At 48.6% G+C, this 26,666-nt stretch overlaps 1 protein-coding gene across 2 annotated transcripts in view; it reads left to right on the top strand.

The window, feature by feature from the left end:
- The first annotated feature begins 1,300 nt into the window (after positions 1 to 1,300).
- LOC137355774 (mitochondrial adenyl nucleotide antiporter SLC25A24-like) overlaps positions 1,301 to 26,666 on the top strand; it is a 50,604-nt gene continuing 25,238 nt past the window's right edge. Inside the window, exon 1 of one of the 2 annotated variants that reach the window (XM_068021277.1) lies at positions 1,301 to 1,746. In XM_068021277.1, coding sequence (XP_067877378.1) covers positions 1,555 to 1,746 — 192 coding nt within the window. In that variant the 5' untranslated portion in view covers positions 1,301 to 1,554. The remainder of the gene's footprint in view (positions 1,747 to 26,666) is intronic. The other variant, XM_068021276.1, reaches the window with a different exon arrangement.

Raw genomic sequence — 26,666 nt, 5'->3', positions numbered from 1 at the left:
TGAACTCTGGGCCTCAGTCACACTGCCCAGTCATGCTGGGAACTAGCCAATCTCAGAGTGGAAGTCAGGGAGACGGCTGCTGAGCTCAGCATCCCCAGGCCAGGTACAGTAACAGCTGGAGTGCATTCCTACTCCTGACGACTGGGAACCCAGGCTGGAAAGGGTGTGTGTGTGTGTGTTTCCTGAAACTGTTCAGTTGTGCTTCCTCTGGCTCTCCTGTTTTGTTGCTCCTCCGTACAGACTCACACTTGGTGAATGACTCCCAACCTCCTATTAAACAGTTTTCAGGTCACTTATACCTTTAACTCCCTCTTGCTGTGTTTTGTGTCTTGATTCTTTCCCTCCCCTGCAATCTGCTCCCCAACAATTCCCCTTCCCTGCCTCCTCCTCCCCACCCCTCCTCCCTTCCCCTGCCTCCTCCACCTCCCCAACCATCGTCCTCCCTTCCCTCCCCACTCTCCTCCGTTCCCATTCCCCTCCCCTCCACCACCGTCTTCTCCTTCCATCCCATTCCCCTCTTGGCCCCCCCCTCCCCTTCCCACCACCACTACTGCCCCTCCAATCCCCCTCCTCCTCTCCTCCCATTCCCCCTTCTCCCACCTCTTCCTTTTCCCCGCCCCCTCCCATTCCCCTCCCCTCCACCACCTCCTCCTCCTCATCCCCATTCCTGCCTCTCCTCCCCTCCCTGCCACCACCTCGTCTCCTTCCAGCCCCCTCCTCCTCTCCCATTCCCTCTCCTCCCCTCCCATCCCCATCCTGAGCCCTCCTCCCCTCCCTGCCTCCCTCTCCCCTTCTCCCCTCCCTGTGTCCTTCCCTCCTGCCTCCTCCCCTCCCCTCCTTCTCCCCACCTCTTCAACCCCTCCCATCCCCCTCTCTGGCCCTCTTCCTTTCCCTGCCCCCTCCTTCTCCCCTTTCCCTCTTTATTTTTCCTGAAACTGGCTAAACCTGGCCCGTTCACATTTCTGAGGAGGGCTGAAAGTGTCAATGTATTAACGAATGATCCAGCACAGAAGGAGGCCATTTGGCCCATCATGCCTGTGCTGAACGGCCTCCTTCTGTGCCAAGTCAATTCCCTGGCATTTTCTCCCAGAAAAATTCCCCATGATTTACCTTCAGCTATTCTCTAACAGGATAAAGGTCGAGGCAACTCACGAGCACCTTAAGCTGGAGGAGATCGAAGCTGTTCTGTCATGACTAAGGAATGAGTTAGGAGGTGACATTAAACAGCAGATTTAGCCTTGAACTCTCTCTCCTGGTGTTTTAACTGTACACCAGCAGCTTCCTCCTCTGTGTACTGCGAGTAACTATTGCAGCCGCTAATTATTTTTGGGAGGGTGGGTAGGGCGCAGCGAGTGTTTGTCAGATGGGTTTAATATGACCAGAGACTTGTGGCGTCAGTCCCTGATAATGTCTGCCTGGGATCAGGGAGACCTGCGACTTCCGTGGCCCCTCTCTGCTGATCTACATTTCATGCGAAACCTCAAAGCTTCCTTCACAGCCGGGATTATGCCCCGCATTTCACCAGCAAATGTGTAGCCAGTGTCGTCTGTAGAAATGGGGAAACCGTTGTGGAGGTGGAGAGTAACATGTGCGGAAGGTGGTGAGGAACGAGACGTTGAGAGGGAGAAGAAATGGACTGAGCTATTTCAGCGATTTGATACCAATAAGGATGGGCTTGTGAACATGACTGAGCTCGGAGAAGGGCTGCGATCGATGGGTCTCGTGATAAGAGCTGACACTGAGAAGGCAGAGTATCTTTCATTTCATGTTATATTCCTCCTTTCGGCATTTACATTTATCCAACAGAATCGTGCCAACCTTTTCATCTTCCTGGGAACTATTCCCTCTCACCATGAGCGAACACAATTGGAAACTTGTTGACGAGAGACAGTTTTACTCCTATTTGACAGTAAGCAGGGGCATTGCAAAGACCTCATCAAAGCTCGGAGGTCTTGACCAATCAAACACACTGACAGGGGTTAGGTTTTTATGCTATTCTTTATATACTATTCCATTTTCCACCCTTCATAAACATGAGCTCATCCAGATCCCATAACCAAACACACACCAAGTCCTGTTCACCCATCACCCCGTGTGCTCTGACCGACATGAATCGCAGTCCAGCAACGCCTTAATTTTAAAAATTCTCATCCTCCCTATCTCTGTAACCTCCTCCAGCCCAACAACTCTCTGAGAACTCTGCAATTCTGGCCTCTTGCACATCTCTGATTTCAGTCTCTGCTGCATTGGCGGCCGTGCCTTCAGCTGCCCGGGCCCCAAGCTCTGGAATTCCCTCCCGAAACCTCTCCGCCTTTAAGACACTCCTTAAAATCTAACACTCTGACCAAGCTCTTCATCACCCACCCTAATATCTCCTTATGTGGCTCGGTGTCAAATTATGTTGGTTAATGCTCCTGTGAAGAACCTTGCAATGTTCTACTACATTAAAGGCGCTATATAAATGCAGGTTGATGTTAGATGCTGCGACCACTGCTCCCCCACAACCACCACCAACCTCCACCCCCCACCTCCCCCCAACCACCACACTGAGGTATGGACAGGGTATGGACATTGTGGAGGGATGTGTATATCATTCCCATGCTGTGTTATTAACCTGACCTCTCAGACCATGTCCTTCCAACAAATAAACAGTGATAACAACACTGCAGTAATCCATTTAGGATTAGGCTTTGACTGAGGTTCTTACTGCGGGTATTAACCTGCTCGGCACAGAATAGGTTCCCTGCCCTTGTGAACTGGGAGCAGCTTTAGCTACAAATGAGACCCCCTGCTAAAATAAAACTTCAAAACAATGTTAAATTTCCAAGTATTCAGTTGGTTAAATAAGTGGGAAGTGCCTCTCAGACCAGAAGGGAGCTCCTGGTGAGGGAGTCCATGGTCCTTGTCAAAGCCTATCAGTGAAACAATTACAATCGTCAGAGCTCTCTGCTCACACCCTGTCACAGCGGCTTGTGTAAAAGAGCCAACCTCACCATGGGAGAGACTGTGACCTCAGCAAGGGAAGTTGCTTCCCTGGCTCCAGGTGTTGTGTACATCCTGGCTCTCCAGCCCTATTACCCCAATGGGCCAATGGTCACAATGGAATGTTTGTAAGTGAACAGCACAGATCCACCCTGGTGGTCAGCCACTCACTCCAGCCGCACACTGTCCAACAGGACCACACAGGGGCAATGGAAGGGGGCGAGATCAGGGCTCTTTGTCTCGATGTGAGTGACGCTGAACCTCATTTTGACCTCAGCAGCTGACGCCAGTGAACTGAGCTGAGATGGAGGCCTGGAGTTTAGATGACAGACAAACTGAGACACACTGGGGTCAATACCACACTCACCAGCAACACACTGTGGGTAACTGTCGTCTCGGAGTTAGAGCTGGTGAGTTCAAGTCCCACTCCAGAGACTTGAGCATGAAATCCAGGCTGACACTACTGTGCCATACTGAGGGAGTGCTGCATTGTCATTTCTCAAATGGTAAGAGATTAGAATGTGTAGATGCACAAAGGGAACTGGGTATCTTTATCAATAAGTCACTGAAAGCTAACATGCAGGTGCAGCAAGCAATTAGGAAGGCTAATGGTATGTTAGCCTTTATCACAAGAGGATTTGAGTACAGGAGTAGTGAAGTCTTGCTTCAAATGTATGGAACCTTGGTTAGACTGCACCTGGAGTACTGTATGCAGATTTGGTCCCCTTACCTTAGAAAGGATATTATTGCCATAAAGGGAGTGCAACGAAGGTTCACCTGGAATGTTCCAGGATGGCGGGACTGTCCAATGAAGAGACATTGGGGATACTGGGCCTGCATTCTCGAGAGTTTCGAAGAATGAGAGGTGATCTCATTGAAACCTACAAAATACTGAAAGGGATAGACAGGGTAGATGCAGCTAAGATGTTTCCCCTGGTTGAGGAGTCAAGAACCAGGGGACATAATTTCACAATAAGGGGGAAGCCACTTGGAACAGAGATGAGGAGAAATTCCTTTACTCAGAGGGTTGTGAATCTTTGGAATTCTCTACCTCAGAGGGCTGTGGAAGCTCAGTCGTTGAGTATGTTTAAAGCAGAGATTAACAGATTTCTAAATACAAATGACAGAAAGGGATATGGGGATAGTGTGGGAAAAAGGCATTGAAGTGGATGATCAGCCATGATCGTATTGAATGGTGGAGCGGCTCGATGGGCTGAATGGCCTACTCCTGCTCCTATGTTCCTCTAACGTTGGACCACTCCCTCAGTACTGACCCTCCAACAGTTTTAGTTTTGGTGACTGCAGCTTGACTGTAGCGGAGGTGCGAGAGCGAGCTTACAGCTGGGAAGTCAATTTCAGTGGAAGTTTAAAAGTTAATTCCCTTTTGTTTTCGGAGGACCAGGGGACTGCTGGGTAAGTAAAAACTATATATTTGGGTGGTGGCTGTACCCGAGACCCTACACGTGTAGTGTCTCCCACCCACCCTCGTCCTCTAACCAAAAAAAAGGACTCTGTTGTGTTGATAAGGTAAGCTTTTTATTTAAGAAGTTCTGTCTGCTGGATTGCTAACCTAACAAGTTTTGACATTTTTTTTGGTTTTTCAGTAGATTTGTTGGGAATTTAGAATAGAGGGAATGGAAGTTAAGGCAGATTAATGTTCCTCCTGCAGAATGTGGGAGGTAAGGGTCACCAGGAGTGTCCCTGCTGACTGCATCTGCGGGAAGTGCACCCAACTCCAGCTCCTCGAGAACCGCGTTAGGGAACTGGAGCTGGAGCTGGATGAACTTCGGATCATTCGGGAGGCGAAGGAGGTTATTGAGAGGAGTTATGGGGAGGTAGTCACACCTCAGGTAAAAGAAGTAGGTAGATGGGTTACCGTCAGGGGAAGGAGAGGGAACCAGCAGGCAGTGCAGGGATCCCCTGTGGCCGTTTCCCTCAACAACAGGTATACCGTTTTGGATACTGTTGCGGGGGACGACTTACCAGGGGTAAGCAATGGGGTACAGGTATCTGGCACAGAGTCTGTCCCTGTTGCTCAGAAGGGAAGGGGGAAGAGGAGCAGAGCATTAGTCATTGGGGACTCCATAGTTAGGGGAACAGATAGGAGGTTCTGTGGGAACGAGAGAGACTCTCGGTTGGTATGTTGTCTCCCAGGTGCCAGGTTTCGTGATGTCTCGGATCGTGTTTTTGGGATCCTTAAGGGGGAGGGGGAGCAGCCCCAAGTCGTGGTCCACATAGGCACCAACGACATAGGTAGGAAGAGAGATGGGGATTTAAGACAGAAATTCAGGGAGCTAGAGTGGAAGCCTAGAGCGAGAACAAACAGAGTTGTTATCTCTGGGTTGTTGCCCGTGCCACGTGATAGCGAAGCGAGGAATAGGGAGAGAGAGGAGTTGAACACGTGGCTGCAGGGATGGTGCAGGAGGGAGGGTTTTGGTTTCCTGGATAATTGGGGCTCTTTCTGGGGTAGGTGGGACCTCTACAAACAGGATGGTCTTCACCTGAACCAGAGGGGTACCAATATCCTGGGGGGGGAGATTTGCTAGTGCTCTTCGGGGGGGTTTAAACTAATTCAGCAGGGGAATGGGAACCTAAAATGTAGTGCCAGTGTACAGGATGTTGAGAGTAGTGAGGTCAGGGATAAGGTTACAAGGACGCAAGAGGGCATTGGCAAGCAAGAACCTGGTTTAAAGTGTGTCTACTTCAACGCCAGGAGCATCCGGAATAAGGTGGGTGAGCTTGCAGCATGGGTTGGTACCTGGGATCTCGATGTAGTGGCCATTTCGGAGACATGGGTAGAGCAGGGGCAGGAATGGATGTTGCAGGTTCCGGGATTTAGATGTTTCAGTAAGAACAGAGAAGATGGTAAAAGAGGGGGGGGTGTGGCATTGTTAATCAAGGAGAGTATTACAGCGACAGAAAGGACGTTTGAGGACTCGTCTACTGAGGTAGTATGGGCCGAGGTTAGAAACAGGAGAGAGAGGTCACTCTGTTGGGAGTCTTTTATAGACCTCCGAATAGTTCCAGAGATGTAGAGGAAAGGATAGCAAAGATGATTCTCGACAGGAGCGAGAGTAACAGGGTAGTTGTTATGGGGGACTTTAACTTTCCAAATATTGACTGGAAATACTATAGTTCGAGTACTTTAGATGGGTCTGTTTTTGTCCAGTGTGTGCAGGAGGGTTTTCTGACACAGTATGTAGACAGGCCAACCAGGGGCGATGCCACATTGGATTTGGTACTGGGTAATGAACCCGGCCAGGTGTTAGATTTAGGTGTAGGTGAGCACTTTGGTGATAGTGATCACAATTCAGTTAGGTTTACCTTAGCGATGGGCAGGGACAGGTATATACCACAGGGCAAAAATTATAGCTGGGGGAAAGGAAATTATGATGCGATTAGGCAAGATTTAGGATGCGTAGGATGGGGAAGGAAACTGCAGGGGATGGGAACAATCGAAATGTGGAGCTTATTCAAGGAGCAGCTACTGCGTGTCCTTGATAAGTATGTACCTGTGAGGCAGGGAGGAAGTTGTCGAGCGAGGGAGCTGTGGTTTACTAAAGAAGTTGAAGCGCTTGTCAAGAGGAAGAAGAAGGCTTATGTTAGGATAAAACGTGAAGGCTCAGTTAGGGCGCTTGAGAGTTACAAGCTAGCCAGGAAGGATCTAAAGGGAGAGCTAAGAAGAGCAAGGAGAGGACACGAGAAGTCATTGGCGGATAGGATCAAGGAAAACCCTAAGGCTTTCTATAGGTATATCAGGAATAAAAGAATGACTAGAGTTAGATTAGGGCCAATCAAGGATAGTAGTGGGAAATTGTGTGTGGAATCAGAGGAGATAGGGGAAGCGTTAAATGAATATTTTTCGTCAGTATTTACAGTAAGAGAAAAAAAATGTTGTCGAGGAGAATACTGAGATTCAGACTACTAGGCTAGATGGGATTGAGGTTCACAAGGAGGAGGTGTTAGCTAGGTAAGTCCCCTGGGCCAGATGGGATTTCTCCTAGGATTCTCTGGGAAGCCAGGGAGGAGATTGCAGAGCCTTTGTCCTTGATCTTTATGTCGTCATTGTCGACAGGAATAGTGCCGGAAGACTGGAGGATAGCAAATGTTGTCCCCTTGTTCAAGAAGGGGAGTAGAGACAGCCCTGGTAATTATAGACCTGTGAGCCTTGTGGGTAAAATGTTGGAAAAGGTTATAAGAGACAGGATTTATAATCATCTTGAAAAGAATAAGTTCATTAGCGATAGTCAGCACGGTTTTGTGAAGGGTAGGTCGTGCCGCACAAACCTTATTGACTTTTTCAAGAAGGTGACCAAACAGGTGGATGAGGGTAAAGCAGTGGATGTGGTGTATATGGATTTCAGTAAGGCGTTTGATAACGTTCCCCACGGTAGGCCATTGCAGAAAATACGGAAGTATGGGGTTGAAGGTGATTTAGAGCTTTGGATCAGAAATTGGCTAGCTGAAAGAAGACAGAGGGTGGTGGTTGATGGCAAATGTACATCCTGGAGTTTAGTTACTAGTGGTGTACCGCAAGGATCTGTTTTGGGGCCACTGCTGTTTGTCATTTTTATAAATGACCTGGATGAGGGTGTAGAAGGGTGGGTTAGTAAATTTGCGGATGACACGAAGGTCGGTGGAGTTGTGGATAGTGCCGAAGGATGTGGGCACAGAGGGACATAGATAGGCTGCAGAGCTGGGCTGAGAGATGGCAAATGGAGTTTAATGCGGAAAAGTGTGAGGTGATTCACTTTGGAAGGAGTAACAGGAATGCAGAGTACTGGGCTAATGGGAAGATTCTTAGTAGTGTAGATGAACAGAGAGATCTTGGTGTCCAGGTACATAAATCCCTGAAAGTTGCCACCCAGGTTAATAGGGCTGTTAAGAAGGCATATGGTGTGTTAGCTTTTATTAGTAGGGGGATCGAGTTTCGGAGCCACGAGGTCATGCTGCAGCTGTACAAAACTCTGGTGAGACCGCACCTGGAGTATTGCGTGCAGTTCTGGTCACCGCATTATAGGAAGGATGTGGAAGCTTTGGAAAGGGTGCAGAGGAGATTTACTAGGATGTTGCCTGGTATGGAGGGAAGGTCTTACGAGGAAAGGCTGAGGGACTTGAGGTTGTTTTCGTTGGAGAGAAGGAGGAGGAGAGGTGACTTAATAGAGACATATAAGATAATCAGAGGGTTAGATAGGGTGGATAGTGAGAGTCTTTTTCCTCGGATGGTGATGGCAAACACGAGGGGACATAGCTTTAAGTTGAGGGGTGATAGATATAGGACAGATGTTAGAGGTAGTTTCTTTACTCAGAGAGTAGTAGGGGCGTGGAACGCCCTGCCTGCAACAGTAGTAGACTCGCCATCTTTAAGGGCATTTAAGTGGTCATTGGATAGACATATGGATGAAAATGGAATAGTGTAGGTCAGATGGTTTCACAGGTCGGCGCAACATCGAGGGCCGAAGGGCCTGTACTGCGCTGTAATATTCTAATTCTAATTCTAAAATTCAGTGTGACATTTCCTCAGTACTGACCCTCTAACAGTGCAGAGCTCCCTCAGTCCTGATCCTCTGACAGTGCAGAGCTCCCTCAGTCCTGACCCTCCGACAGTGCAGAGCTCCCTCAGTCCTGACCCTCTGACAGTGCAGAGCTCCCTCAGTACTGACCCTCTGACAGTGCAGAGCTCCCTCAGTCCTGACCCTCTAACAGTGCAGAGCTCCCTCAGTACTGACCCTCTGACAGTGCAGAGCTTCCTCAGTACTGACCCTCTGACAGTGCAGAGCTTCCTCAGTACTGACCCTCTGACAGTGCAGAGCTTCCTCAGTACTGACCCTCTGACAGTGCAGAGCTTCCTCAGTACTGACCCTCTGACAGTGCAGAGCTTCCTCAGTACTGACCCTCTGACAGTGCAGAGCTTCTTCAGTACTGACCCTCTGACAGTGCAGAGCTTCCTCAGTACTGACCCTCTGACAGTGCAGAGCTTCCTCAGTCCTGACCCTCTGACAGTGCAGAGCTCCCTCAGTACTGACCCTCTGACAGTGCAGAGCTTCCTCAGTACTGACCCTCTGACAGTGCAGAGCTCCCTCAGTCCTGACCCTCTTACAGTACACTCCCTCAGTACTGAACCTCACCTGGTTCATTAATGTCCTTTAGGGAAGGAAATCTGCCATCCTTACCTGGTCTGGCCTCCAGGTAACTCCAGACCCACAGTAATGTGGTTGACTCTTAAATGTCCTCTGAAATGGCCTAGCAAGCTACTCAGTTGTATCTAATCGCTACGAAGTCAATAAGGAATGAAACCGGACGGACCCAGGCACCGGAAACAACATCAGCAAACCCAGCCCTGTCGACCCTGCAAAGTCCACCTTACTGACATCTGGGGGCTGTGCCAAAGTTGGGAGAGCTGTCCCACAGACTAGTCAAGCAACAGCCTGACATAGTCACACTCAAAGAATTATACCGAACTGACAATGTCCCAGACACTGCCAACACCATCCCCGGGTATGTCCTGTCCCACCAGCAGGACAGACCCAGCAGAGATGGTGGCACAGTGGTATACAGTAGGGAGGGAGTTGCTCTGGGAGTCCTCAACATCGACTCCGGACCCCATGAAGACTCATGGCATCAGGTCAAACATGGGCAAGGTAACCTCCTACTGATTACCACCTACCGCCCTCCCTCAGCTGATGAATCAGTACTCCTCCATGTTGAACACCACTTGGAGGAAACACTGAGGGTGGCAAGGGCACAAAATGTACTCTGATCGGGGACTTCGATGTCCATAACCAAGAGTGGCTCAGTAGCACCAATACTGATCGAGCTGGCCGAGTCCTAAAGGACATAGCTCCTAGACTGGGTCTGCAGCAGGTGGTGAAGGAACCAACAAGAGGAAAAAACATACTTGACCTCGTCCTCACCAATCTGCCTGCCGCAGATGCATCTGTCCATGACAGTATTGGCAGGAGTGACCTTGTGGAGACGCAGTCCCACCTTCACATTGAGTCGTGTTGTGTGGCACTATCACCGTGCTAAATGGGATAGATTTCGAACAGATCTAGCAATGCAAAACTGGGCATCCATGAGGCGCTGTGGGCCATCAGCAGCAGCAGAATTGTACTCAACAACAATCTGTAACCTCATGGCCCGGCATATCCCCCACTCTACCATTACCATCAAGCCAGGAGACCAACCCTGATTCAATGAAGAGTGCAGGAGGGCATGCGAGGAGCAGCACCAGGCATACCTCAATATGAGGTGTCAACCTGGTGAAGCTACAACCCAGGATTACTTGTGTGCCAAACTGTGTAAGCAGCATGCAATAGACAGAGCTAAGCAATCCCATAACCAACGGATCAGTTCTAAGCTCTGCAGTCCTGCCACATCCAGTTGTGAATGGTGGTGGACAATTAAATAACTAACTGGAGGAGGCAGCTCCACAAATATCCCATCCTCAATGATGGGGGAGCCCAGCACAGCAGTGCAGAGGAAATGGCTGAAGCATTTGCAGCAATCTTCAGCCAGAAGTGCCGAGTTGATGATCCATCTCGGCCTCCTCCTGAAGTCCCCAGCATCACAGATGCCAGACTTCAGCCAATTCGATTCACTCCGCGTGATATCAAGAAACATGGAAACATAGAAAATAGGAGCAGGAGTAGGCCATTCGGCCCTTCGAGCCTGCTCCGCCATTCATTATGATCATGGCTGATCATCCAACTCAGTAACCTGTTCCCGCTTTCTCCCCATACCCTTTGATCCCTTTAGACCCAAGAGCTATATCTAACTCCTTTTTGAAAACATACAATGTTTTGGCCTCAACTGCTTTCTGTGGTGGTGAATTCCAAAGGCTCACCACTCTCTGGGTGAAGAAATTTCTCCTCATCTCAGTCCTGAAAGGTTTACCCCGTATCCTTAGACTATGACCCCTGGTTCTGGATTCCACCACCATCGGGAACATCCTTCCTGCATCTACCCTGTCAAGTCCTGTTAGAATTTTTTTTTAGAATTAGAATTAGAACATTAGAATTAAGACTCTCACTATCCACCCTATCTAACCCTCTGATTATCTTATATGTCTCTATTAAGTCACCTCTCCTCCTCCTTCTCTCCAACGAAAACAACCTCAAGTCCCTCAGCCTTTCCTCGTAAGACCTTCCCTCCATACCAGGCAACATCCTAGTAAATCTCCTCTGCACCCTTTTCAAAGCTTCCACATCCTTCCTATAATGCAGTGACCAGAACTGCACGCAATACTCCAGGTGCGGTCTCACCAGAGTTTTGTACAGCTGCAGCATGACCTCGTGGCTCCGAAACTCGATCCCCCTACTAATAAAAGCTAACACACCATATGCCTTCTTAACAGCCCTATTAACCTGGGTGGCAACTTTCAGGGATTTATGTACCTGGACACCAAGATCTCTCTGTTCATCTACACTACTAAGAATCTTCCCATTAGCCCAGTACTCTGCATTCCTGTTACTCCTTCCAAAGTGAATCACCTCACACTTTTCCGCATTAAACTCCATTTGCCATCTCTCAGCCCAGCTCTGCAGCCTATCTATGTCCCTCTGTGCCCTACAACATCCTTCGGCACTATCCACAACTCCACCGACCTTCGTGTCATCCACAAATTTACTAACCCACCCTTCTACACCCTCATCCAGGTCATTTATAAAAATGACAAACAGCAGTGGCCCCAAAACAGATCCTTGCGGTACACCACTAGTAACTAAACTACAGGATGAACATTTGCCATCAACCACCACCCTCTGTCTTCTTTCAGCTAGCCAATTTCTGATCCAAAGCTCTAAATCACTTTCAACCCCATACTTCCGTATTTTCTGCAATAGCCTACCGTGGGGAACCTTATCAAACGCCTTACTGAAATCCACATTCACCACATCCACTGCTTTACCCTCATCCACCTTCTTGAAAAACTCAATAAGGTTTGTGAGGCATGACCTACCCTTCACAAAACCGTGCTGACTATCGCTAATGAACTTATTCTTTTCAAGATGATTATAAATCCTGTCTCTTATAACCTTTTCCAACATTTTACCCACAACTGAAGTAAGGCTCACAGGTCTATAATTACCAGGGCTGTCTCTACTCCCCTTCTTGAACAAGGGGACAACATTTGCTATCCTCCAGTCTTCCGGCACTATTCCTGTCGACAATGACGACATAAAGATCAAGGACAAAGGCTCTGCAATCTCCTCCCTGGCTTCCCAGAGAATCCTAGGATAAATCCCATCTGGCCCAGGGGACTTATCTATTTTCACACATTCCAAAATTGCTAACACCTCCTCCTTTTGAACCTCAATCCCATCTAGCCTAGTAGTCTGAATCTCAGTATTCTCCTCGACAACATTTTTTTTCTCTACTGTAAATACTGACGAAAAATATTCATTTAACGCTTCCCCTATCTTCTCTGATTCCACACACAACTTCCCACTACTATCCTTGATTGGCCCTAATCTAACTCTAGTCATTCTTTTATTCCTGATATACCTATAGAAAGCCTGAGGGTTTTCCTTGATCCTATCCGCCAATGACTTCTTGTGTCCTCTCCTTGCTCTTCTTAGCTCTCCCTTTAGATCCTTCCTGGCTAGCTTGTAACTCTCAAGCGCCCTAACTGAGCCTTCACGTCTCATCCTAACATAAGCCTTCTTCTTCCTCTTGACAAGCGCTTCAACTTCTTTAGTAAACCACAGCTCCCTCGCTCGACAACTTCCTCCCTGCCTCACAGGTACATACTTATCAAGGACACGCAGTGGCTGCTCCTTGAATAAGCTCCACATTTCGATTGTGCCCATCCCCTGCAGTTTCCTTCCCCATCCTACGCATCCTAAATCTTGCCTAATCGCATCATAATTTCCTTTCCCCCAGCTATAATTCTTGCCCTGTGGTATATACCTGTCCCTGCCCATCGCTAAGGTAAACCTAACCGAATTGTGATCACTATCACCAAAGTGCTCACCTACATCTAAATCTAACACCTGGCCGGGTTCATTACCCAGTACCAAATCCAATGTGGCATCGCCCCTGGTTGGCCTGTCCACATACTGTGTCAGAAAACCCTCCTGCACACACTGGACAAAAACTGACCCATCTAAAGTACTCGAACTATAGTATTTCCAGTCAATATTAGGAAAGTTAAAGTCCCCCATAACAACTACCCTGTTACTCTCGCCCCTGTCGAGAATCATCTTCGCTATCCTTTCCTCTACATCTCTGGAACTATTCGGAGGTCGATAGAAGACTCCCAACAGGGCGACCTCTCTCTCCTGTTTCTAACCTCGGCCCATACTACCTCAGTAGACGAGTCCTCAAACGTCCTTTCTGCCGCTGTAATACTCTCCTTGATTAACAATGCCACACCCCCCCCTCTTTTACCATCTTCTCTGTTCTTACTGAAACATCTAAATCCCGGAACTTTATAGGTTTCTATGAGATCACCCCTCACTCTTCTGAACTCCAGCGAATATAATCCTCACCGACTCAATCTCTCCTCATACGTCAGTCCCGCCATCCCAGGAATCAGTCTGGTGAACCTTTGCTGCACTCCCTCTATAGCAAGAACATCCTTCCTCAGATAAGGAGATCAAAACGGCACACAATATTCCAGGTGTGGTCTCACCAAGGTCCTGTATAATTGCAGCAAGACATCCCTGCTCCTGTACTCGAATCCTCTCGCTATGAAGGCCAACATACCATTTGCCTTTTTTACCGCCAGTTGGACCTGCATGCTTACCTTCAGCGACTGGTGTACGAGAACACACCCAGGTCTCGCTGCATATTCCCCTCTCTCAGTTTATAGCCGTTCAGATAATAATCTGCCTTCCTGTTTTTGCTACCAAAGTGGATAACCTCACATTTATCCACATTATACTGCATCTGCCATGCATTAGCCCACTCACTCAACTTGTCCAAATCACCCTGAAGCCTCTCTGCATCCTCCTCACAACTCACTCTCCCACCCAGTTTTGTGTCATCTGCAAATTTGGAGATATTACATTTAGTTCCCTCATCTAAATCATTAATGTATATTGTGAATAGCTGGGGTCCTAGCACCGATCCCTGCGGTACCCCACTAGTCACTGCCTGCCATTCGGAAAAAGACCCATTTATCCCTACTCTTTGTTTCCTGTCTGCCAACCAATTTTCTATCCAGCGCAATACACTACCCCCAATCCCATGCGCTTTAATTTTACACGCTAATCTGTTATGTGGGACTTTGTCGAAAGCTTTCTGAAAGTCCAAATAAACCACACCCACTGGCTCCCCCTCATCAACTCTACTAGTTACATCCTCGAAGAATTTTAGTAGATTTGTCAAGCATGATTTCCCTTTCCTAAATCCATGCTCACTCTGCCCGATTCTACCACTGTTCTCTAAGTGCTCTGCTATAAAATCTTTGATAATGGACTCATTATCTGAAGGCACTGGATACTGCAAAGGCTACGGGCCCTGACAACATTCCAGCTATAGTACTGAAGACTCGTGCTCCAGAACTTGCTGCACCCCTAGCCAAGCTGTTCCAGTACAGCTCCAACACTGGCATGTACTCAGCAATGTGGAAAATTGCCCAGGTATGTCCTGTACACAAAAAGCAGGACGAGTCCAACCCGGCCAATTACCGCCCCCTATTAGTCTTCTCTCAATCAACAGTAAAGTGATGTGTCATCGACAATGCTATCAAGCGGCACTTGCTCAGCAATAACCTGCTCAGTGACGCTCAGTTTGGGTTCCACCAGGGCCACTCAGCTCCTGACCTCATTACAGCCTTGGTTCAAAGACAAAAGAGCTGAACTCAAGAGGTGAGGTGAGAGTGACTGCCCTTGACATCAAGGCAGCATTTGACCGAGTATGGCATCAAGGAGCCCTAGCGAAACTGGAGTCAATGGGAATCAGGGGGAAAACTCTCTGCTTGTTAGAATCATACCTAACGCAAAGGAAGATGGTTGTGGTTGTTGGAGGTCAATCATCTGAGCTCCAGGACATCACTGCAGGAGTTCCTCAGGGTAGTGTCCGAGGCCCCAACCATCTTCAGCTGCTTCATCAATGATCTTCCTTCAATCATAAGGTCAGAAGTGGGGATGTTCGCTGATGATTGCACAATGTTCAGCACCATTCACGACTCCTCAGGTACTGAAGCGGTCCATGTAGAAATGCAGCAAGACCTGGACAATATCCAGGCTTGGGCTGATAAGTGGCAAGTAACATTCACGCCACACAAGTGCCAGACAATGACCATCTCCAACAAGAGAGAATCTAACCATCTCCCCATGACATTCAATGGCATTACCATCGCTGAATCCCCCACTATCAACATCCTGGGGATTACCATTGACCAGAAACTGAACTGGAGTAGCCATATAAATACCGTGGCCACAAGAGCAGGTCAGAGGCTAGGAATCCTGCAGCGAGTAACTCACCACGAATGAATGAAAAAAACAGTACAGTGCTCCCTCAGTACTGACCCTCCGACAGTGCAGCACTCTCTCAAGAGTGACCCTCTGACAGTGCAGCAAGCCCTCAATCCTGGCTCTCCAATAGTGCAGCACTCCCTCAGAACTGCCCTCCGACAGTGCAGTGTTCCCTCAATACTGACCCTCCGACAGTGCGGCGCTCCCTCAGTACTGCAGTCCGACAGTGCAGCAGTCCCTCACTTCTGACCCTTCGACGGTGCAGCACGCCCTCAGTACTGCCCTCCGACAGTGCAGCAGTCCCTCACTTCTGATCCTTCGACGGTGCAGCACTCCCTCAGTACTGCAGTCCGACAGTGCAATGCTCCCTCAGGACTGATCCTGAAACAATGCAATGCTCCCTCAGTAATGTGCTTAAATGTTGGCCTGGATTTTTGCACTCAAGTGTCTGGAGTGGGAACAGTTTGACTCAGAGCAGAGAGTCCACCCGCTGAGCCAGAGCTGAGTGTACACCAGAAATAGTCCTGGTGAGACTAGGAGTAAATCTCAGTGGGAGCCTGTGATGGGGATATATAGAGTTCCCAGCGAGAGGGCAGTAACTGTCTGAAACGCATTGATGCTAATGATCCAAGTTATTGCTTGTAATCCCAGTGACTGGCAGACTGACGATGACACACAGGGGATCACTTTACAGCCACTTTTATTTTAGCTCTTACCAGTCACTGACTGAATGCAAACAATGTGCAGCCTGCTCTGAAGGGTTGTTGATATTTTTCAATGTCAGAGGATGCAACAGGCAATGCGAGGGGCTATCCCATCTGGTGGGCAGACAGTATAACTGTGGTCCATCAGGGAACGACATTGAGAGGTCAGTGACAGTTTTTTTTATTCGTTCATGGGATGTGGGCATTGCTGGCCAGGCCAGCATTTATTGCCCATCCCTAATTGCCCTTGAGAAGGTGGTGGTGAGCTGCCTTCTTGAACCGCTGCAGTCCATTTGGGGTAGGTACACCCACTGTTAGGGAGAGAGTTCCAGGATTTTGACCCAGTGACAGTGAAGGAACGGCGATATAGTTCCAAGTCAGGATGGTGTGTGGCTTGGAGGGGAACTTGTACACTGCTGCCACTGTGCGTCGGTGGTGGAGGGAATGAATGTTTGTGGATGGGGTGTTGATCAAGCTCCCGACATGCATCAGGTTATAAGCCCCAGGAGAGAAGCTGCATTTATAAAGACCTTTCTTGCAGTTACACACCTCAAATCCATACCCCAACTTCCCTTGGAGTGCAGCAATTGTTGTTGTGGGTTGATAACTACGGTAATTGTTTTGTGCAAAGCACGATCACACAAATGGTTAATCTGTTGTTGGACACGGCACTGGGAGAATTCGCTGTCCTCAAACAATAACTTGGGGGGAGAAATTTTCCTCTCTGCTGGTATCGTGTTGGGGCTGGTGTTCCTTTACAACCCCTCTCCTCTGTCCCACCTCTTTCTTCTCCTCCCCCACACTGTGCTTCCCAACTCCCCTGCTCTCCCTCTCTCCACCACTCTCCCTCTCCCCACCACTCTCCCTCTCTCCACCACTCTCCCTCTCTCCACCACTCTCCCTTCTCCCAGGTCTTGCCCACTCTTCCCTTTTCCCCTCCCTGCTATTCCCCACACAAACCGCCTCCATCTCCCCACACTCTCCCCTGACTCTCCCTCTGGTCTTTCCCCTCCCCCGATGTCAGGGGTCTGACTACCCTGCAGCTCATTCATTCATAAACCATCCGCCCCCCCCCCCCGCCCCCAACCCCATTGTCATAGAAACCCTGGCCATGGCAGCACACAGATGCTGCTGAGGGGAAAAACAAGAGGAGAATTTCCCATTGTTTACCTGCACCTCCCCCACCGCCTCCTCCCTATACATCTCCCATCACTGACGTGGAAATAAATCCCACAGTTGGGAGGCCTCAGAACTGGAGAAACAGCGGCAGAAAATCCTGCCTGGGATCGTCACTCTGTCCAGTACTGGTCAGCCATGGGGGGAATCACTGTCCAGTACTGGTCAGCCATGGGGGGAATCACTCTGTCCTGCACTGGTCAGCCATGGGGGGAATCACTGTCCAGTACTGGTCAGCCATGGGGGGAATCACTCTGTCCAGCACTGGTCAGCCATGGGGGGAATTACTCTGTCCAGCACTAGTCAGCCATGGGGGGAATCACTCTGTCCTGCACTGGTCAGCCATGGGGCGAATCACTGTCCAGTACTGGTCAGCCATGGGGGGAATCACTCTGTCCAGCACTAGTCAGCCAGGGGGGGAATCACTCTGTCCTGCACTGGTCAGCCATGGGGGGAATCACTGTCCAGCACTGGTCCGCCATGGGGGGAATCACTCTGTCCAGCACTAGTCAGCCATGGGGGGAATCACTGTCCTGCACTGGTCAGCCATGGGTGGAAATCACTCTGTCCAACACTGGAGTGTCAGCCATGGGGGGAATCACTCTGTCCAGCACTGGAGATGGCTTGGTTTAGGTGCTCAGAACCTGGGTTGGGCTGAATCTGAGACTCTGTATGTGGGTGTTAATCCAGTACAAACTGGCAATAGGGGCCGAGACCATGACTTGAGTCTCTCTGCTCTCTGCCCACACTCTGTCCCTCTCGCCTTGACCATCATGCACTGCAGTCCCCATATCTGTGCTGCTACCATCCCAAATCATTGGCAGCTCTGCAACCCTCCTTCGGACAGGGCTAAACCAATCAGATCATCAAGGGGCAAATTCTTCCTGTGCAATGTGGTATAAGTGGAGTATCTGACGGATTCATCCCCCAAATGAACACAAAACACAAAGTCCATTAAAAATATGCCGCGGGCTCCCTCTGGTGGTTCTTTCAGTAATTGTGGTGTCCACTTTGGAACTGAGTCACAACCACCAAAAAACAAGGGCTGCGTTTTAAATTGCCGCCGCCAATTTGTAAACAATGACGTTTGCCCGCGCAGACCGCACGTCACAGCAGCGCAGCGATATTCAGCGCGGCGGCTCATTTAAATGGCTGGGGCAGGTTGTATGTTCTTGGCAATGGCATCAGCAGCCTGTACTCAGGCAGTCCCACAGTTTTAAAAGGGCTTTGAGCCCTTCCGAGGTGCAGAGGGATCTCGGTGTTCTAGTGCATGAGTCACAAAAGGTTAGTATGCAGGTACAGCAAGTAATAAAGGAAGCTAATCGAATGCTATCCTTTATTACGATACGAATTTAAAATAAAAGGATGTTATGCTTCAGTTACACAGCGCATTGGTGAGACCACATCTCTAATACTGTGTGCAGTTTTGGTCTCCTTATTTAAGGAACGATGTAAATGCGTTGGAGGCACATTGATACTTATTTATTTCATTTAGAGATACAGCACTGAAACAGGCCCTTCGGCACACCGAGTATGTGCTGACCAACAACCACCCATTTATACCAATCCTACATTAATCCCAGATTCCCTACCACAGCCCCACCATTTTCCTACCACCTACCTATACTAGGGGCAATTTATAACGGCCAATTTACTTATCAACCTGCAAGTCTTTGGCTGTGGGAGGAAACCGGAGCACCCAGTGGAAACCCACGCAGACACAGGGAGAACTTGCAATCTCCACACAGGCAGTACCCAGAATTGAACCCGGGTCGCTGGAGCTGTGAGGCTGCGGTGCTAACCACTGCGCCACTGTGCCGCCCCTTGGAATGAGAGGGTTGTGTTGTGAGGAAAGGCTGGACAGACTGGGCTTGTTTTCACTGGAGTTTAGAAGAGTGAGGGGAGACTTGTTTGAAGTTTATAAGATCCTGAACGGTCCTGACAAGGAGGATGTGGAAAGGATGTTTCCTCTTGTGGGGGAGTCTAGAACTGGGGGGCACGGTTTTAAAATTAGGTGTCGCCCTTTTAGGGGAGAGACGAGGAGAAATTTTCTCTCAGAGGGTTGTGCGACTTTGGAACTCTCTGCCTCAGAAGGTGGGGGAGGGGGGGGGTCATTAAATAATTTTAAGGTGCAAGTAGAAGTGTGGAATTCGAAACACAAACAGATCAGCCATGATCTTATTAAATGGTAGAGGAAGCTTGATGGGCCGAATGGCCTACTTCTGCTCCTAATTCGTATGGTCATATAGTTGTAAATTACCCCTCTCCCACCCCCCAAAAACCACAAAATTAATTACTTGTCCTCTCCTCCCGACAGAACACTTCCCCTGCCCACCTGACCTTCCCCCCCGAAAGCTCTTAAACTTTAATCTTCACCCCTTCCCACCATCCCCTCCACCAATTAAATCTCTCTGATGCCGCTCCCCCCACCACAACCTGCTCCCCCCTCTCCACCAGTGTTCCGCCTTGGTTCCCCGGACGGGGATCCGAAGGCGCGGGAGTGCTGGCCACCGGCACCAATATCGCTCCAGGACAGACGGCGGGAGTGCGATCATTAATTCAGGTATGAAAATGATGTTACATTTGTAAATTGGGCTCCTGTCGCCGAGGGGTTGTCGGGGGGGGTCACCACAAGGCCTCGCTGCTGCCAGTAATAAGGGCCCAGACCTTCCCGGCGTCGAAGTCCGTGGCAGGCCTCTCCCGGAGGCATCTTTCAGCCTCCCCCCTCGGCCGCCCCGATGACAAGGCAGGGGTGAGTCTGTAAAATTCAGCCGCAGGAATTTTGCATTCATAATTTGCCTTGTTGTTTATGTGATGTGATTCACAGCCCGTGACTCCCTCTAAAGAGCCTCAACTGTTGCAATGTATGAAGTTAAACTAAAATGCTGGAAATCTGAAATGGAAGCAGAAAATGGTGGCATTTCAAAGTGAGATCTCAACGTCATCAAAGAGAAAAGGTTAATGGTGTCGAGAGCCTTGCTCACAACTTGCACCTTTTACAAACTACAGGGAAAATGAAAAGATCTGCGGACAATTTATCCATTCATGATGACAGTAACAAGGCTGCTGCATGATGTACAAACTCAGCCAGGCTGTGGGAAAAGACAGAAAGCTGATCCAAGTGAAAAGGAACGGAGACAATGAGAGGAACAGGCAGATAAATGGAGGAGAGACCTACAGTCTGAAGTGGCTAAAGTCAGACAGTGACATTGAGATTGGATAGAATGGTGTCAAACAGCAAAGGCAGAAAAGTCAGAGGGCAAAGGGGAAGGGCAGCGAGGGTCACAATGAAAACAGAACAGCGTTGTGTGGTGAACTCGTCTCCCATTCTGTGCTCAGTATAACTCTGCTGTTGTACAGGGTGCAGTGTACCATGCAGCCACACAGGGGTGAGGTACGGGACTGGAGTGTGGAGAGAGGAAAGCGAGAGGTGTTCTAATTACCTTGCAGGGGAAGGGCCAGAGAACGGTGGGCATGATGCAAGAAGCAACGACAGGTGAAAGTCTCGGGGTCTGTGCTGAACCGAAGCTCAGGTAGAGCCTGCAGGAGAAAACATTCAGTCTATGATAGATTTTAGGGCAACATTCAAACTGTGTATAAAAATACCAGAAACGTGAAACTCAATCACCTATAAAAGGAGAGAAAGGACAATATTTCCTGTTTTGTTCTGAGTGGGAGATCAGCAGCTGATACTGAGACAAGGAGAGGAACCAGGCCACAGAACTATCCAAACCACAATGAAAAGAATTAGCCTGTAAAAGACTTCAGGTTATCATTAAAGTTCAGCACAGGATTATCTAAGCATTGTTCTCAAAGGGAACCAGTTAAACCCAGCACCATTGCACCAACAATGCAGCATAACAGTGTCCGAAACCCAGCGCAGTGCAACAGCAAATCTGCTGGTCTTTCAAGTAATATACCGCGTAAATAGGGTCAGTGAGTTACATTAACCAGAGCACCGGGCTGGTGAGTTACATTAACCAAAGTGCCAGACCGGTGAGTTACATTAACCAAAGTGCCAGCTCGGTGAGTTACATTAACCAAAGTGCCAGACCGGTGAGTTACATTAACCGCAGCGCCAGACCGGTGAGTTACATTAATCAAAGTGCCAGACCGGTGAGTTACATTAACCAAAGTGCCAGACCGGTGAGTTACATTAACCGCAGCGCCAGACCGGTGAGTTACATTAATCAAAGTGCCAGACCGGTGAGTTACATTAATCAAAGTGCCAGACCGGTGAGTTACATTAACCGCAGCGCCAGACCGGTGAGTTACATTAATCAAAGTGCCAGACCGGTGAGTTACATTAATCAAAGTGCCAGACCGGTGAGTTACATTAACCAAAGTGCCAGCTCGGTGAGTTACATTAACCAAAGTGCCAGACCGGTGAGTTACATTAACCGCAGCGCCAGACCGGTGAGTTACATTAATCAAAGTGCCAGACCGGTGAGTTACATTAATCAAAGTGCCAGACCGGTGAGTTACATTAACCAAAGTGCCAGACCGGTGAGTTACATTAACCGCAGCGCCAGACCGGTGAGTTACATTAACCGCAGCGCCAGACCGGTGAGTTACATTAATCAAAGTGCCAGACCGGTGAGTTACATTAATCAAAGTGCCAGACCGGTGAGTTACATTAACCGCAGCGCCAGACCGGTGAGTTACATTAATCAAAGTGCAAGACCGGTGAGTTACATTAATCAAAGTGCCAGCTCGGTGAGTTACATTAATCAAAGTGCCAGACCGGTGAGTTACATTAACCAAAGTGCCAGACCGGTGAGTTACATTAATCAAAGTGCCAGACCGGTGAGTTACATTAACCAAAGTGCCAGCTCGGTGAGTTACATTAACCAAAGTGCCAGCTTGGTGAGTTACATTAATCAAAGTGCCAGACCAGTGAGTTACATTAACCAAAGTGCCAGACCGGTGAGTTACATTAACCGCAGCGCCAGACCGGTGAGTTACATTAATCAAAGTGCCAGACCGGTGAGTTACATTAATCAAAGTGCCAGCTCGGTGAGTTACATTAATCAAAGTGCCAGACCGGTGAGTTACATTAACCAAAGTGCCAGACCGGTGAGTTACATTAATCAAAGTGCCAGACCGGTGAGTTACATTAACCAAAGTGCCAGCTCGGTGAGTTACATTAACCAAAGTGCCAGCTTGGTGAGTTACATTAATCAAAGTGCCAGACCGGTGAGTTACATTAACCGCAGCGCCAGACCGGTGAGTTACATTAATCAAAGTGCCAGACCGGTGAGTTACATTAACCGCAGCGCCAGACCGGTGAGTTACATTAACCAAAGTGCCAGACCGGTGAGTTACATTAATCAAAGTGCCAGACCGGTGAGTTACATTAACCAAAGTACCAGCTCGGTGAGTTACATTAACCAAAGTGCCAGCTTGGTGAGTTACATTAATCAAAGTGCCAGACCGGTGAGTTACATTAACCAAAGTGCCAGACCGGTGAGTTACATTAATCAAAGTGCCAGACCGGTGAGTTACATTAATCAAAGTGCCAGACCGGTGAGTTACATTAATCAAAGTGCCAGACCGGTGAGTTACATTAACCAAAGTGCCAGACCGGTGAGTTACATTAATCAAAGTGCCAGACCGGTGAGTTACATTAACCAAAGTGCCAGCTCGGTGAGTTACATTAACCAAAGTGCCAGCTTGGTGAGTTACATTAATCAAAGTGCCAGACCGGTGAGTTACATTAACCGCAGCGCCAGACCGGTGAGTTACATTAATCAAAGTGCCAGACCGGTGAGTTACATTAACCGCAGCGCCAGACCGGTGAGTTACATTAACCAAAGTGCCAGACCGGTGAGTTACATTAATCAAAGTGCCAGACCGGTGAGTTACATTAACCAAAGTACCAGCTCGGTGAGTTACATTAACCAAAGTGCCAGCTTGGTGAGTTACATTAATCAAAGTGCCAGACCGGTGAGTTACATTAATCAAAGTGCCAGACCGGTGAGTTACATTAACCGCAGCGCCAGACCGGTGAGTTACATTAATCAAAGTGCCAGACCGGTGAGTTACATTAATCAAAGTGCCAGACCGGTGAGTTACATTAACCAAAGTGCCAGACCGGTGAGTTACATTAACCAAAGTGCCAGCTCGGTGAGTTACATTAACCGCAGCGCCAGACCGGTGAGTTACATTAACCGCAGCGCCAGACCGGTGAGTTACATTAACCAAAGTGCCAGACCGGTGAGTTACATTAATCAAAGTGCCAGCTTGGTGAGTTACATTAATCAAAGTGCCAGACCGGTGAGTTACATTAATCAAAGTGCCAGACCGGTGAGTTACATTAATCAAAGTGCCAGACCGGTGAGTTACATTAACCAAAGTACCAGCTTGGTGAGTTACATTAATCAAAGTGCCAGACCGGTGAGTTACATTAATCAAAGTGCCAGACCGGTGAGTTACATTAACCGCAGCGCCAGACCGGTGAGTTACATTAATCAAAGTGCCAGACCGGTGAGTTACATTAATCAAAGTGCCAGACCGGTGAGTTACATTAACCAAAGTGCCAGCTCGGTGAGTTACATTAACCGCAGCGCCAGACCGGTGAGTTACATTAACCAAAGTGCCAGACCGGTGAGTTACATTAATCAAAGTGCCAGACCGGTGAGTTACATTAACCAAAGTGCCAGCTCGGTGAGTTACATTAACCAAAGTGCCAGCTTGGTGAGTTACATTAATCAAAGTGCCAGACCGGTGAGTTACATTAACCAAAGTGCCAGCTCGGTGAGTTACATTAACCGCAGCGCCAGACCGGTGAGTTACATTAATCAAAGTGCCAGACCGGTGAGTTACATTAACCGCAGCGCCAGACCGGTGAGTTACATTAACCAAAGTGCCAGACCGGTGAGTTACATTAATCAAAGTGCCAGACCGGTGAGTTACATTAACCAAAGTACCAGCTCGGTGAGTTACATTAACCAAAGTGCCAGCTTGGTGAGTTACATTAATCAAAGTGCCAGACCGGTGAGTTACATTAATCAAAGTGCCAGACCGGTGAGTTACATTAACCAAAGTACCAGCTTGGTGAGTTACATTAATCAAAGTGCCAGACCGGTGAGTTACATTAATCAAAGCGCCAGACCGGTGAGTTACATTAACCGCAGCGCCAGACCGGTGAGTTACATTAATCAAAGCGCCGGACCGGTGAGTTACATTAACCGCAGCGCCAGACCGGTGAGTTACATTAATCAAAGCGCCAGACCGGTGAGTTACATTAATCAAAGCGCCAGACCGGTGAGTTACATTAACCGCAGCGCCAGACCGGTGAGTGACATTAATCAAAGTGCCAGACCGGTGAGTTACATTAACCGCAGCGCCAGACCGGTGAGTTACATTAATCAAAGTGCCAGACCGGTGAGTTACATTAATCAAAGTGCCAGACCGGTGAGTTACATTAACCGCAGCGCCAGACCGGTGAGTTACATTAATCAAAGTGCCAGACCGGTGAGTTACATTAATCAAAGGGCCAGACCGGTGAGTTACATTAACCAAAGTGCCAGCTCGGTGAGTTACATTAACCAAAGTGCCAGACCGGTGAGTTACATTAATCAAAGTGCCAGACCGGTGAGTTACATTAACCGCAGCGCCAGACCGGTGAGTTACATTAACCGCAGCGCCAGACCGGTGAGTTACATTAACCAAAGTGCCAGACCGGTGAGTTACATTAATCAAAGTGCCAGACCGGTGAGTTACATTAACCGCAGCGCCAGACCGGTGAGTTACATTAACCGCAGCGCCAGACCGGTGAGTTACATTAATCAAAGTGCCAGACCGGTGAGTTACATTAATCAAAGTGCCAGACCGGTGAGTTACATTAACCGCAGCGCCAGACCGGTGAGTTACATTAATCAAAGTGCCAGACCGGTGAGTTACATTAACCAAAGTGCCAGACCGGTGAGTTACATTAACCAAAGTGCCAGACCGGTGAGTTACATTAACCGCAGCGCCAGACCGGTGAGTTACATTAATCAAAGTGCCAGACCGGTGAGTTACATTAATCAAAGTGCCAGACCGGTGAGTTACATTAACCAAAGTGCCAGACCGGTGAGTTACATTAACCGCAGCGCCAGACCGGTGAGTTACATTAACCGCAGCGCCAGACCGGTGAGTTACATTAATCAAAGTGCCAGACCGGTGAGTTACATTAATCAAAGTGCCAGACCGGTGAGTTACATTAACCGCAGCGCCAGACCGGTGAGTTACATTAATCAAAGTGCAAGACCGGTGAGTTACATTAATCAAAGTGCCAGCTCGGTGAGTTACATTAATCAAAGTGCCAGACCGGTGAGTTACATTAACCAAAGTGCCAGACCGGTGAGTTACATTAATCAAAGTGCCAGACCGGTGAGTTACATTAACCAAAGTGCCAGCTCGGTGAGTTACATTAACCAAAGTGCCAGCTTGGTGAGTTACATTAATCAAAGTGCCAGACCAGTGAGTTACATTAACCAAAGTGCCAGACCGGTGAGTTACATTAACCGCAGCGCCAGACCGGTGAGTTACATTAATCAAAGTGCCAGACCGGTGAGTTACATTAATCAAAGTGCCAGCTCGGTGAGTTACATTAATCAAAGTGCCAGACCGGTGAGTTACATTAACCAAAGTGTCAGACCGGTGAGTTACATTAATCAAAGTGCCAGACCGGTGAGTTACATTAACCAAAGTGCCAGCTCGGTGAGTTACATTAACCAAAGTGCCAGCTTGGTGAGTTACATTAATCAAAGTGCCAGACCGGTGAGTTACATTAACCGCAGCGCCAGACCGGTGAGTTACATTAATCAAAGTGCCAGACCGGTGAGTTACATTAATCAAAGTGCCAGACCGGTGAGTTACATTAACCAAAGTGCCAGACCGGTGAGTTACATTAATCAAAGTGCCAGACCGGTGAGTTACATTAACCAAAGTACCAGCTCGGTGAGTTACATTAACCAAAGTGCCAGCTTGGTGAGTTACATTAATCAAAGTGCCAGACCGGTGAGTTACATTAACCAAAGTGCCAGACCGGTGAGTTACATTAATCAAAGTGCCAGACCGGTGAGTTACATTAATCAAAGTGCCAGACCGGTGAGTTACATTAACCAAAGTGCCAGCTTGGTGAGTTACATTAAACAAAGTGCCAGACCGGTGAGTTACATTAACCGCAGCGCCAGACCGGTGAGTTACATTAATCAAAGTGCCAGACCGGTGAGTTACATTAACCGCAGCGCCAGACCGGTGAGTTACATTAACCAAAGTGCCAGACCGGTGAGTTACATTAATCAAAGTCCCAGACCGGTGAGTTACATTAACCAAAGTACCAGCTCGGTGAGTTACATTAACCAAAGTGCCAGCTTGGTGAGTTACATTAACC

This window comes from Heterodontus francisci, chromosome 43 (genome assembly GCF_036365525.1).
Source record: "Heterodontus francisci isolate sHetFra1 chromosome 43, sHetFra1.hap1, whole genome shotgun sequence".
NCBI classification, from domain to species: Eukaryota; Metazoa; Chordata; class Chondrichthyes; order Heterodontiformes; family Heterodontidae; genus Heterodontus; species Heterodontus francisci.
The sequence above is the reverse complement of the archived record's forward strand: the minus strand, read 5'-3'. Positions and strand labels throughout refer to the sequence as shown.